Source organism: Pleuronectes platessa, chromosome 12 (genome assembly GCF_947347685.1).
Source record: "Pleuronectes platessa chromosome 12, fPlePla1.1, whole genome shotgun sequence".
Classification (NCBI taxonomy): Eukaryota; Metazoa; Chordata; class Actinopteri; order Pleuronectiformes; family Pleuronectidae; genus Pleuronectes; species Pleuronectes platessa.
Window position 1 is genome coordinate 13291079 of NC_070637.1, and position 12671 is coordinate 13303749.

Genomic DNA, 12671 nt, shown 5'->3' on the forward strand with positions numbered 1-12671 from the left:
TGTGATTTGCCGATGTGTGATTCTTGCTGTTGGGATTTTGGCCTTGACCTGCTTCTCCCATTTAGTTACAATCTTTACACTTAAATTCATGCATATAAACATACACCCACAAACTGTATATGTCTGACTGTATCTTTTAACCAGCAGCCTTTGCACCGCCTTCCGTTTCTTCTGCCTGACTCTCGTGTGACACGGAAGGTTGGTATCCTGAAGGGGAAACTATCTGACATTAGCGAGCCAAGTTGGTCTGCGACAATGTTATGTAGCTCACGGGAGAGACGACCTTTTCTTGACTGGGAAACTCACATGCCACTCCCACTCTTTCTGCATGAGCTGAGTCCCGTCTGCCTCCGGGGACATGTACTCAGGCCACCTGAGCCTATTGTCTCGCTGCTGCACCGGGCTTAACCGGAACTGACGAATGGGGCTCGGGAGCAGCAGCTGTATTTACATGGCAAACACATGTGTATACAAAACAGGGAAGATGATAAAGCCCCCATAATATCCCCATGTCGTTTAACGAAGCGTGGAACGAAGAGAAGGACACTGACTCTCCAAACGGCACAGGGACGAGCGGTGCACACGCTTCGTGCACAAACAGAAATAGGAGTTGTCGCCACATCAGCTCCCCAGTGAAAATGCTTATCTGCTCCTGGCCTGTGAAAGATGGGGGAAACAGGGACTGACACACACAACCAGATGCATTTCATCCTCCCCAGTCCCTCAGGAACACTTAACTGCATCCAGATTCCGACAAGATGCAGACAATTACTCCCACTGCCAACGGAAAGCTAATTTATTCTGCAATTAAAACTGAAATGTCATCCTTTCGCCTTGCAAGTACTGTATTTTTCGGAATTCTCATTTAAAAAAATTGCACCGTGAACCATAAGATTCAGCAAGAGCAAGAAAAACACAGAGTCGAGTATTAACAGAGGATCTCTCAAAAAACTCAAACGTTGGCAGCACCCTGTGGAGTGTTACACTGTGTTTAGCTCAGCGACGTGACTAATTATTAACTAATATGTTGGGAATAAATGACATTAGAAACACTGCAATGACAAATCCTCTTGAATGGGGAAGATGTATTTTTTCCAAATACATGAATATGTTGATGCCAATTCTACAGGATGCTTGTTTGCACTGATTCGGTATTTTATAAGCAAAGCATCAAACTTCCTCAGTTTGTATCGATGGTACTCACGTACACAACCTTAGCCAAAGTGCTTCTGGGAGCGAGCTTACACATTTTAAGAATCAGCCGGTGAAAGGGACAAACATCCAGAGGATTCTCTGGTTCATGGTGAACATCAATCTTCCTGCTTGTTTGAAATGTCACGAAAACACAGAGCAGAGACCACAGCATCACCTGCTTCTGATTAAGGATCCAATTAGACACCGACTCCCTGCTTCTGACTGCCCCTTGCTGGATGCCATCTTAGGACAGATGCACCAGCTCAGAAATTGCCTGGGCACTGGAGCTTGCAGAGATCCCTTGCACTTGGTGAAAGCCTCAATAAAATAGGATTTGTTCCAGTTGTTTACTGAGGGTTAAGAGGAGCGGCCGGGGCAGGAAGAGAACGGCAAAGCCGACAGCTGCCTGGCAGGGGCTCAAATGCAGCTTAGCATTTTGCACCATTCTGACTGGCACACAATGCCCCCTTTAACTCGCAGCCATCTAAATATTCAGGGACGTATAAAGAGATGGCTGACACTGCAGCCGACTTAAGACACAGCTCAGCTGGCCAAGATTGCACCTATAGTCTCTTGGCTAGAGCTTTCCATGAAGGCTTTCCTCACAGAGGCTCAATCCTGGACCCAATGTACGTGAATGGCAATTTGCAAATGTGCCACTAGATGGCAAACTGGCTTCATGACAAATTGTGTACATGGCAGGGAGACAGAGCCAAGGAGGAGAGTCTGAGCATTCTTTGAGCGAGGATGGATGTCCTCAATGCATGAATACATGATGTGTGTTGGGTAACATCGCTAATTAAGCAGTCTGGCAATTAGGCATAGAATACCGTAAAGGAAATGTTTCTGTAGAGGGCTCAGAACGATGAGAGGAGGAAAACAGACGAGAGGAGAAGCTGCAGAAGAGCGAGGGAGATTGACAATAATTGTTCATACCGCATTATGCCTCTTTTCAAGAGTCACACAATAGAAAAAGGGACACAGGTGGCATAACAAGGGTACCCAGTCGCAGAGCGCCGCAGATCATCGGGTAGAATAAGCATTATAGGAATATTTCAGCAAACACCCAGCTCCTCACTCCTGCACAGTATGCAAACACTGGAGCCAAAGGCAAACACAGGAAATACAGACAGTGGATGTCTGTGGAAACTAAGCCGAGGCGGTCCCGAGGGGAGCTCCGAACGTCTCTTTACAACAGCCATGTCCCCACCTCGTCTTCAGTGACGACTTTTAAGAGCTCATTGACTTTAACAACTCCTAAGGAGAGGGAAGAGGGCTGACAATATTATCGGCATTTGCATTTTTATGCGGCGAGGATGATAAATCTGTATTAAACTGTGAGCTTGATTCCCACCGATCAGCTGAATGTCTGTGCAGTGTGTCCACGCAAGCTGGGAGTCTATCACGTTGGCTCCTCCCTAACATTGCCTCTTGAATGTTCTCATCTCCTAATGGATGCTGTTATTAGTCTTGGCTCTTAGGAATTTCACAGTCTCATCTGGACTTTTTGGCCGTATTGTTCATCCGCGGCAGATTGCTCCCATCCTATGTTTACAGATACTGAGTGTTTCATTAATGCATTATCCCACAAGTGAACAGGGGAGGCTGAACATCCACTCTGAATAAACCCTGGTTCATTTTACAAACCAAATATTTGAGGTCAAAGAGAATACACTGAGCAAAGAACCACAGGGCGCTCACTCCGGGTACTGCAGCGCTCCGGGCGAGTCTTAGGCTTCATATCATTCACCACGCATTACAGATTACACCGAGGTCCCACACACTACCATCTGTATAATATCAGGCGAGTGTGAAAGCGCTGCTCCCTGGCATGCCATTAAAGTGGACACAGATGAATGTATCTGAATTGGTTGCAGGCGGGATGAGTGTGGAGAATCAGAATATGGATGGCAGCCTGTAACTGTGCGCTGTAAGAAATGCAAGTGATGCTTCCTCCCACTACCACGCCTCTGTGTTCTGCAGTGTACAGCCCTCCCCCCCCCCCCCCTTCCGACCAGCCTCTCTCCTCCCGCAGCCTGAGCTCTCCATGTCCCCCTCTCTTCACCTTTGTCGAGGAAACAGCAGACATGGAGTCACAGTTTCAATCTGAGCATCCTGGATCCGAAATGCCCTTTTAAAGGCAACGTCTCTCAAACCTGGCCTCCTCCTTAGAGTAACCTCAAATGCCCGGAGAGCGTCTCTGTACATTACCAGACTCCTTGGAGCCAAAGAACTCTCATTGTTTAAATGACTAAAGCCGTGGCTTGGACTATGACTCCTCGGGCAGCCACAGGGGCCAGTCACCTCCTGTCCCGTGACATACCTCAGAGAGTTGAGTGAATTCAGTTCAGCTGACCCCATCCGACACATGACACTCCATTAGTGTTGGCATGACCCCGGCAGACATTGAAACAACACTGGAAAATGCTGGCGAGGTATTAGACACAGGCCGCCGGGGTGCCGGGCCCTGATGTATTTGGACACTGGAGCGGCGGGGACGTGCATGTCTCCTGCCGTGTCCCCGCCGCGCCCGCCCAGCTCTGTCTCCCGAGAAAGTTAAGTTGTAAATGTGTGAATGAGGGCCATGCTCTGGCCGACTACAGCAAGCATATCAAATGCTCGAAGGATGTGTTGACCTACATTACCCCTTGTTGAACATAAGCTTTCCACTCGTATACATATGCGCATACGCACACAAACATACAGCACACACACAACGACTCGAAAAAATCACGGGCAATCAAAGTGGCGGCCCTCTCAAAGTCTCGCCCCCTGCGTTTCGTCCCTGTAATTAATTGGCCAATTAATGTGTGTTTATTCTGGACACCCGTTGATGTCACCATACCAGGGCGCTCTGGGGAAGACGGGAGTCCGACAAATAAATCAAAGCTCTGTGCAACTGTCCGTGCGTGTGCCAAACACTTCCCCCTGTTACCCTCCTCTTCCCCAACCGGGGCCCAAATGTGAGACATTCTCATCGCCAATCAGGTCAGATCTTTGTTTCATCCTCCCTCCCAATGCACCTGACATTGACAAGATGAATTGCCTTGTGCACTGGGCAAACGTGTTACCTCCCGGTGTAATACAGGTGTCCAAAGCGCGGCTCTCTGGATTTCCTCAACATGAACTTGGGCAGAGAGCTGAGAATAACCTATCGCGTCCTGCGAAACAAAGGGTTAACGAATCCTCCCCCCCCCCCCCCCCCCCCCCCCCACACACACTTGTGAAATCGCACAGGGTGTAAATCTTGTCATAAAATCTCAGCTGTGAGCCCCGCTGACCTATAAATTCTTCCCTCCGTGCTACTTTGCCATTGAGCTTCAGTGAGCGAGCAGGGCCAGAAGTGAAATATGTACATTACGCTACTGTATTTAAATACTCTTTTAATAACACACAGACCAACAATGATCACCAACTGTGTCTCAACGGTTCGATATATCATTTCAGTTGTTTAATAAGTGCTCTGTGTGTTGTATATGTTAGATTGTGTTATACTTAATGTGACAAAGACATATACACAATAAAATGACTCAAGAGATGCCAGAATACAGTTTTTCCTTATAATACATTTATGATAACTTGACTTGTTTATCTTCATCATTAATGAGGATACTAATTCTAAACTATGAAACGTCTGCCACTAGAGGTCTCTCAATCAAAAGAAGAACAAAAGACCTAGTTTGGTGATGTTCTGAAGCAGCGTGGGGACATGGGACTTGTTGTATTCGCCAACATTGCAGATGAAATCTACCTGACATGACTTGCCTTATTCACTAAATGCAGCAAATGGCGAAGAATCGTCGTGATCCATTACATTCAGATGAAGGAAAAAATAACCAACTGTGTTTTTCCATCATCATCTGTCAATTGCCATGGAAATTATAGCAGTTACACACAAAGCCACAGGTAAAGCAAATATGACTGAACTTAAAGGCCACATAGAATTTCGCCCCTTGTTTTTGACAGAAATGTGGATTTCTCAGTTTTTTTTTATATTATAGGGAACAGTTGGGATAAGTACACAATCATTTTAGAAATGTATATCTTTAAGATGTCAAAGTGTTGACTGGATGACATTAATTATGTGTTCCAGGATGATGTGGACGTGAAATAGAAATCAGCAATCATTCATGTTTTTTTTTCATCTACAAGCCGAAATATCAACTGTGAGAAAGGCCTTTGTACTTAGCTGGGCGATAAAAAGCATCGCTCCAATCAAAAAAGCTCCAGTATTTTCACGCATTTACTGTATCACCCAAATCAGCGGCAGCCTCCCATGGAGAACTTCTGGCAGGAAGGCTGCTACTCTCACCGGGGACTCGTTACTTAATAATCTCGCCCTGCAGGTGCTCTGCTAGAGGTCAACCGCCTGTTACAGTTGTATTACCGTGCGTGTCTGCCTCCACCTATGGAGCAGGACACCGCTGCCAAAAGCTCCGGTCCCTGCAACCGAACCATCACTCGTCCCCTATCACTGTCACTGGCTGTTTTGTGTCTCTGCAGACACACAGACCGATCCAAATGAACCTGAGCCAAGTCCATCTGATATAATATGAAATATACTGTGGTAGCTCATTTATCTCGAAACAGCATTTGCTTGGCCCCGTGGAGGAGAGGCATCTGAGTTCCAGTTCCAGCATGCACTTGGTTTCCAGAGAACAGCATACGCTTTCAAGCTAAATTAGGTTAAATGACAAAAGCCATTAACTGTGCAATGGAGATTACGTAGATTTAGTTTTAGAGTGGATGAATGCTAATGTATCTAATCTGACACTAATGTTCTGTCCTCGATGCACCTGTCTAATGCCACCCAGCTCCAGTCGGATAGTGGTGCCCAGTCAAATGGCTAAATGGCCACACGCGTTTAGACATTTAAACAGGGATGAAGCCAAGCACACAGAAATGTGTATTGGACCAAGAAGTTGGTGGAAGAGAAAATGACTGGGGTGAGATTACATAGTTGTCCACTTGTCTGAGAGAGAACAGTTGACCGGTAGTTTAGCACCCGGAGGACAGACAACCACTGAGACATGTGTCAAAGCAAGGGTAAAGGAGGACGATATGGAAAAGGGAAAATGCCTGTGCCCCTGGTCAGGACGCACAGACAGCTGTCTCAGTCTTTCAGCACGGGCCATGAATGGAAAATGTAAACACCACTATTGCTCCCAAAAGACAGAGACCGCCTCCCTCTCCTTTGGAAACGTGGGCCTGTCCGGTTGCCAAGCGGGGAAAAAAGACAGATGATCCTCTCCGCTGTTTTGACATATTATTTCCATTCTGCTTTAAAGTGTCCGGGCAGCTGTTGCTGATGTTGGTTCAGAAAAGTTTTTCACTTTTGACACACTTGAAGAACTAAAAGTGTGTCTGTGCTACAATTACTGACTTGCATTGATCTGGCACTGTGCCATCACATGACGTGAAGTGATGACAGCTGACGAACATGATCTAAGAACAGAAAGACAGAGACTCTTTTTACAAATAGATATCTCTCCTATAGAACTGGAGGAGAGTGTCCCTGCTGATAAACTGGCTTCTACCCAACCACCAACACCGAAGCAAACTAATATAATATGAGGCTCCATGCTGCAAAGACATGAAAGCAAGTGTAAGAGGAACCGAGTTCGCCTCCATCTGTTACATAACAACCATCGTCATATCCCCGTGAAAAACATGACATATCTTTACATCCTAATAACAAACTCAAAAGTGAACAATGGATGAAAAGATGAAACAAATAATGAATGGTCTGTCAGACAGCGCAATTAGCGGCCATGGTGAGTCGACCGCACAAAGGCTGGGAGAGGGGAACTGATTCAGCGCGGGATGAATGACCCGTTAGCAAAATCAAAGTCCCCGGCGGATCTTCCAGCTCCACTCTGTAACGTTTCTTCAATAACCGTCATTAGTCTGTGAGGATTCTTTTATTTGTAGTATTGATATGGCACATCATAGCGTCTAATGAGAAAATGATTCCCCTGAGATTAGAAGTCTCTCTTTTAATGACTTCTCCCCACACGAGGTCATCTCAATACGCCCGGCTACAGCAGCCATCTCAGGGCCTTGTTTTTCGGGGGACTAATTTGACTTTCTTTTCTCTCTTATCTCCTTGACATATGACGCAGGCCTCTCACGTGGCGCCCTGTCATCCACCCAAGGCCCCAGTTGAGGTATGCAGCTGTACTTTACGATAAAAAAACAGCAGCGCGGGACAGATAACAGAGACGATCGAAAGACAGTGGAGAACGTCAGCTCTCACCTGTCTCACATGAAATCTCCTCGTCTCCTGCTCAGTAAGAAACACAAAATAAACACCTGCATGTTAATTCCCAATCCATGTGATTTGATAACTGTGCCAACTTGTTCACTCTCATCAACGTAACTTAAGAGACTAACTAGATGTAAATAAATTAATAAATCAGTAAGAGGATCTTCACTGCATAATTCATTTGAGGAGCACACGTTGTCACAGAGCAGTCGCAGTGTTCTGCTTCCTCTAGGGCTTGCCGGGGTTTCATCATCTCTGCAATGGCACGGCGATGTCTAATAAGAACAAACACCGCGCAGCACATCTGTCACACACGTGCGCCTTTCCCGAGCAGGAGACGAGGAATCCTTGACACAGAGGCCCTCAGCTGATTAAAGGTGATATCAAATGTTCTGCATTCACGTTATTTGCACTCTGCATTCAATGCATCAAAGAAAAAAGCGCATTCGCTTATCAATTCAGGTAATCTATGTGCAGAGAGAATGCTTATGCAACAATCCCCCAAAAATGTTTTAGAACACATGCCGGTCCATTATGTGTGACATCAAGGGGCTTCTATGGCATAGCAAGAGATTCAACGTGACATTTATCAGTGACTCATATTTAGCGAGGTCGTATTTTTCTATAGAGGTAAATTTATACAGCTAATAATGCTTAAGGGTTACGTTAGGCATGGATTAAAATTGCATGACACTCCTTGTAAAGTGGGATTTATTAAATTGATTATTTATTAATCCATCGGAACCTACTGCCGTGCACAGGAGTGAACCCGTGTCTGCATCAAACCCACTCTCGATCCTGTGCCAGCCTCCGAAGCAGAGTATGCTGGTTGGACTTGGCAGGACATGAGTCAACTGAGCCTGCCGTGGTGTTCCCGTGTTTGTTGGGTTTAAAGGAAGCGAAGTGCAATGACCAGGCGTAGGTTCTCTGTCCTATTATAAGCGTGCAAAACTGTGTCATTTGGTATTTTTGTAATGCTTTCTCCACCACATCTCACATCCCTGTTGTGAATGTAAAGAATTTATCATGTGGCACCTCATATTTGTTGATGGGCCTCAGGCAGAACACAACAGCGCTTGTCTTGCAAATGACTACAAGGACATTCCAAGGTTGTCCACTTCATCGTGCCTGTCTTTCACCTCCTCAGCCTTAGTAGGACAGGGCCAGCCTACAGTGACAACACGGGGACAACACGGGGCTCAGCACATCATTACGGCACCTGATGAATTTTTTAGCACGGCACCATCAGCGAGGGGGCCATATTCTTTTTTACTGGTGCTCCCCATCTTCCTTTTGGATCCGCCCGTAATGTTCCCGCTGAATCCCAAAGTTCTACTCTTTGCCAGCCATTCTGTGTCAATGCCATCCATAATGGATAAAACCAAGCCATTCACATCACTATTATTGGCAATGTGTAATGTGGGGGCAATACATTCCCATAAATTCTTAGCCTCGGTTGGACTGTCCCCCACTAACTGAACCAGGCATCCATCAAGGTAATAAGATAAAATCAAGCTTCAGTGAATGTTAGACATGGGGTCACGGACGGGGTTGTGCGACTGCCCTTGATATCCTCCCTTGCATATGCTGCTTTAAGCTGTGGAGGAGGATTAGTGCAAATGGCATCATTCCTCTTCTCCTCACCACAACGTCCTCCACGTCTCCTTGAAGCAAATCTAAATGGCTTAGAGTGGTCGAATTCCCCTCAACAATAAATTGGAGTGGACAGTGTGAGAGATGGTCCGGCTTGAATCTGAGGCCTTGTGAAAGCTTTCCACTCCTGGCTATTCTGTGAGATGCGTGGAGCGGTCAGTGTCCCGTCGGGAGACTGTGCGTCACCCGTGCACGCAGCCCCGGCTCCGAAGTGGAACCGGTGAGTTGCAGGCGTGGACAAGAGCTGCTAATTGGGTGAGAGTCTCTTGCTGTATCAGCTTGCCACGAGCTAGCTAGCCCCAGATAATGATACGTGTCCGCCTTCCTAAAAATAGGAACGTCGAACCGTGGAAACACAGGTTGGTCAACAACCTCCGAGGCCACATGTGACTCCCGGCGCTAAGAATAAGCAGAAACCTTAGCACATTAACAGTCACCACGAAGTCAGCCGGCCATCAAAGACAGGGTATTAATAGACCAGAGCTGTGTGTTCAAGATCAGCAGCAGAGAGTCTGAAGTGGCCAGTCTAAAAACCCTTCAGTTGTTTTACCTACAAAGTCTTCAAAGAAATAACCGGCGGAAATAAGTATTATGAACAGGAAACCGAGAAGCCACAACATCAAACACGGCTTGACTTTCCATTTCCTCAGAACCAATTATGATTGAAAGATTCATCATAAAAACAGCCGGAAAGTGCACGCCATAATTGATGCCTCTGACACCTCGGCCCCTTCGACGCTCGGTCCCTCCTCGAGTCAGGTTAGCTATAAAATAACACCCGGCTAATGAGGCACCGAGACAAACGCATCGGAAAAAAAAAACATCTGCAGCAACCCCTGAGCTCGCTTTTGTTGACTGTGAATACTTTCCCTGACAACAGATTCTGTTACTTTGTGTGGGGAAATGATCCATTGAGAAGTAACACAGGCGATGATGGGTCATGCATTGTTAATGCTATTGGAACAAGTTTTGAGTTTGAACGAAAGCGCGCACAGAAGGTTGGAATTCTTGAGATACTTGTGTCCAGATGTCTGGTGTATTGTGCATCATCTCATCGGCTCTTCGCTTAATCTGAAAAGAGCATTTGCCTGACCTACTTATGGTTTCTCCACAGCTCGAGCTGCTATATATTTTATATTTTGCTGCAGTGGAGCCACATGTTTTTGTTTTCTTTTCCATTTCATGAGCATTCTCTAGCAAACAAACAAGAATTGGGAGTCGTCTGAAGAGGACTTAAATATGATCTAGTATTTAGTGTTTTTGATCACAGCACAGGATACCTGAACGGTGCCTAGTTCGGCACAAATGTTTAAATGCATGGGGCTCGGGTTGGGCTCAGACATAAAGAAAAACCAAACGCCTCTTTCACCCCAAGTCAATTGAGTCGGACACAGACCCTCTCTCCACCTGTCACTGGAAAGTGCATTTCAGCTGTGATGTCAAGGAACAATAACATTCCTTCAATCCTCAGCCCACCACAGTGCTGCAAGGTCTAACATCTACATTACTGATGTCAGGTCAAGGTATGTGAATATAACGTGTTCAACCTCTCAGCTATTAAAATGTATTTTCACAATTTCCCAGAAAGACTGCGAGAGACTGCTTCCTGCTACGAACCCTTTGAAAGTAAGCTGTGCTGAATTAAGTAAAGTGCAGTGAATAAATACCTTTGATTCATGCATTGTGTTACAAAACTTGTAAGTGGTGAGAGGATTGTCTACTGGAAGGTCGGTGGTTTGATCCCTGGCTCCGGCAGTACCTACAGTGTATGAATGGTTAATAGATGCCTGTAGAGGCGCTGTACAAGTGTGTGGGTAAATGGGTGGATGTGACTCCTGCTGTAAAGTGCTTTGAGTGGTTAATGACACCACTTTTAGTTATTGCAGTCAGAGGTGAGAAATAAATGAATGACATTTCAATAGGCAACGTCTCCCTTATAGAAAACCAAACACTGCTCACCACAACCCACTGAGACTCACGTGTGCTGCCAGTCCCACTGTGAGCGCAAGTGACCCATTGACCACAGAGCCCATTCTTTAATTGTCACACATTACAACAGGGCCACACTTACCCCTTCACTTCTTTCCTGGCCTGTTGCTTTGCCACCTTTTTCTCTTTGCCTCCCCCCACCCCAAAAAAAACCAACAGCAACCACTCAGCTGCTGTTTGGCCTTTCCCAGCACCGGCCAGGCCACACAACCGGTGGACGGTTTCTGTTTACTCACCCTTTTGCCCTCCTTGCCTGGCTCCCCTGGCTGACCCGGCACCCCGGCCAGTCCCTGCAGAAAGGACATGTGTCATAATGAATGCGGTGCTACATTCATGTGCATATGGCACTGTAGGGGGAGATTGTGCGCAATCCGATGCAGACAGATGTTTCCGCCAAATGTTATGTGCAGACCAGTTGAGAACAAGCGGGCTTATTTGCAGGGATAGGAAACGTAGGATGAGCTGAGTTAAAAATCCATGAATAGATCGAGGGGGGGTATTCACAGCAGTTTCTAGGTGACTTCTCTCTAATAGGCAATTTTCAGCCTCGCTTGATCAGAGCGTCATTCCATTATTCGACGCAGTATCTTAATAAGGAACTATTAACAAGTTAATCAAGGTATATGCTCAGCCGTGATTTTGTTTTGAAGTTCCTGTGCGAGGATATGCTCATGGCGCTTCAATAATTGCTTGATGAACTTAATAGTTGAGCTTAATTTCTTGAAAACATGTTATGTGCACTTTATCGCGCCGAGAAAAAACAAACAAAAGTCAGATACTCTCCTTAAATGTGGGGATACATTTCTTACCTTTTCTCCTTTGTCACCTCGAGGGCCCTGAGGGTGGTAAATAAAGATTTATGTTAGCAGAAAAACTATCTTTAGATGTTTTCAGCAAGAACAATGTAAACTTAGTTAAATTACCTGATCTCCTTTGAGACATTCTTTGTCAACCTGGGAATCAAACAAACAAGCAAACATAACATGTCAATCAATATGAGGACACACTGCACATGATTCATATGAGGTCTAACAATACTAGACAGCTACACGGCAAGCAAAACAATTGGTCATGAGGAACAGTAATTATCCTTGGCCGCAGTGACCCTGAGAAAAGTTCGGGCATGACTATTACAACTCCCCAGAAGCCCTGCTGGCCACTGTCAGAAAAGGGCAGACAGAGTCGTCTGTCAACCGCGCCACAAAATGGATACAAGGCCACATACGACATCTCGGCTTTCAAAGACGAGCCAGATAATTGGTGTCTTCTTTCAATTGGCATCCACAAGTCAAACGCTGTTGACTTTTCTCGGAAACAGCTGCAGAAATGGACATTCACAACATACTGCCCATCATGTCAGTCGGCGGCCTCGCACAAAAAATAATAAAAGGGGAAAAACACTATTAACGGGGAGGCTGACCGTCCTGAGGTAATTGCAGCTGCGGCTAAAGCTGCTTTCAGACATCCACTGCGCTCACACACATTTCCTGAAACTTTCAAAAGGGGCTGTATGTGAGAACTCAAATTGTCCATAACTTTTTTCCTGCCAGCCCCCCCATGTCAAATGTTT

The 12671-nt window shown here is 45.9% G+C and overlaps 1 protein-coding gene across 1 annotated transcript in view; it reads right to left on the reverse strand.

The window, feature by feature from the left end:
- Positions 1–12671, reverse strand: part of LOC128453809 (collagen alpha-1(XIX) chain) — a 97782-nt gene that overhangs the window by 53719 nt on the left and 31392 nt on the right. The window contains exons 14-16 of the mRNA XM_053436898.1: positions 12025–12054; positions 11911–11937; positions 11338–11391 (exon numbers count right to left, since the gene is read on the reverse strand). Coding sequence (XP_053292873.1) covers positions 11338–11391; positions 11911–11937; positions 12025–12054 — 111 coding nt within the window. The remainder of the gene's footprint in view (positions 1–11337; positions 11392–11910; positions 11938–12024; positions 12055–12671) is intronic.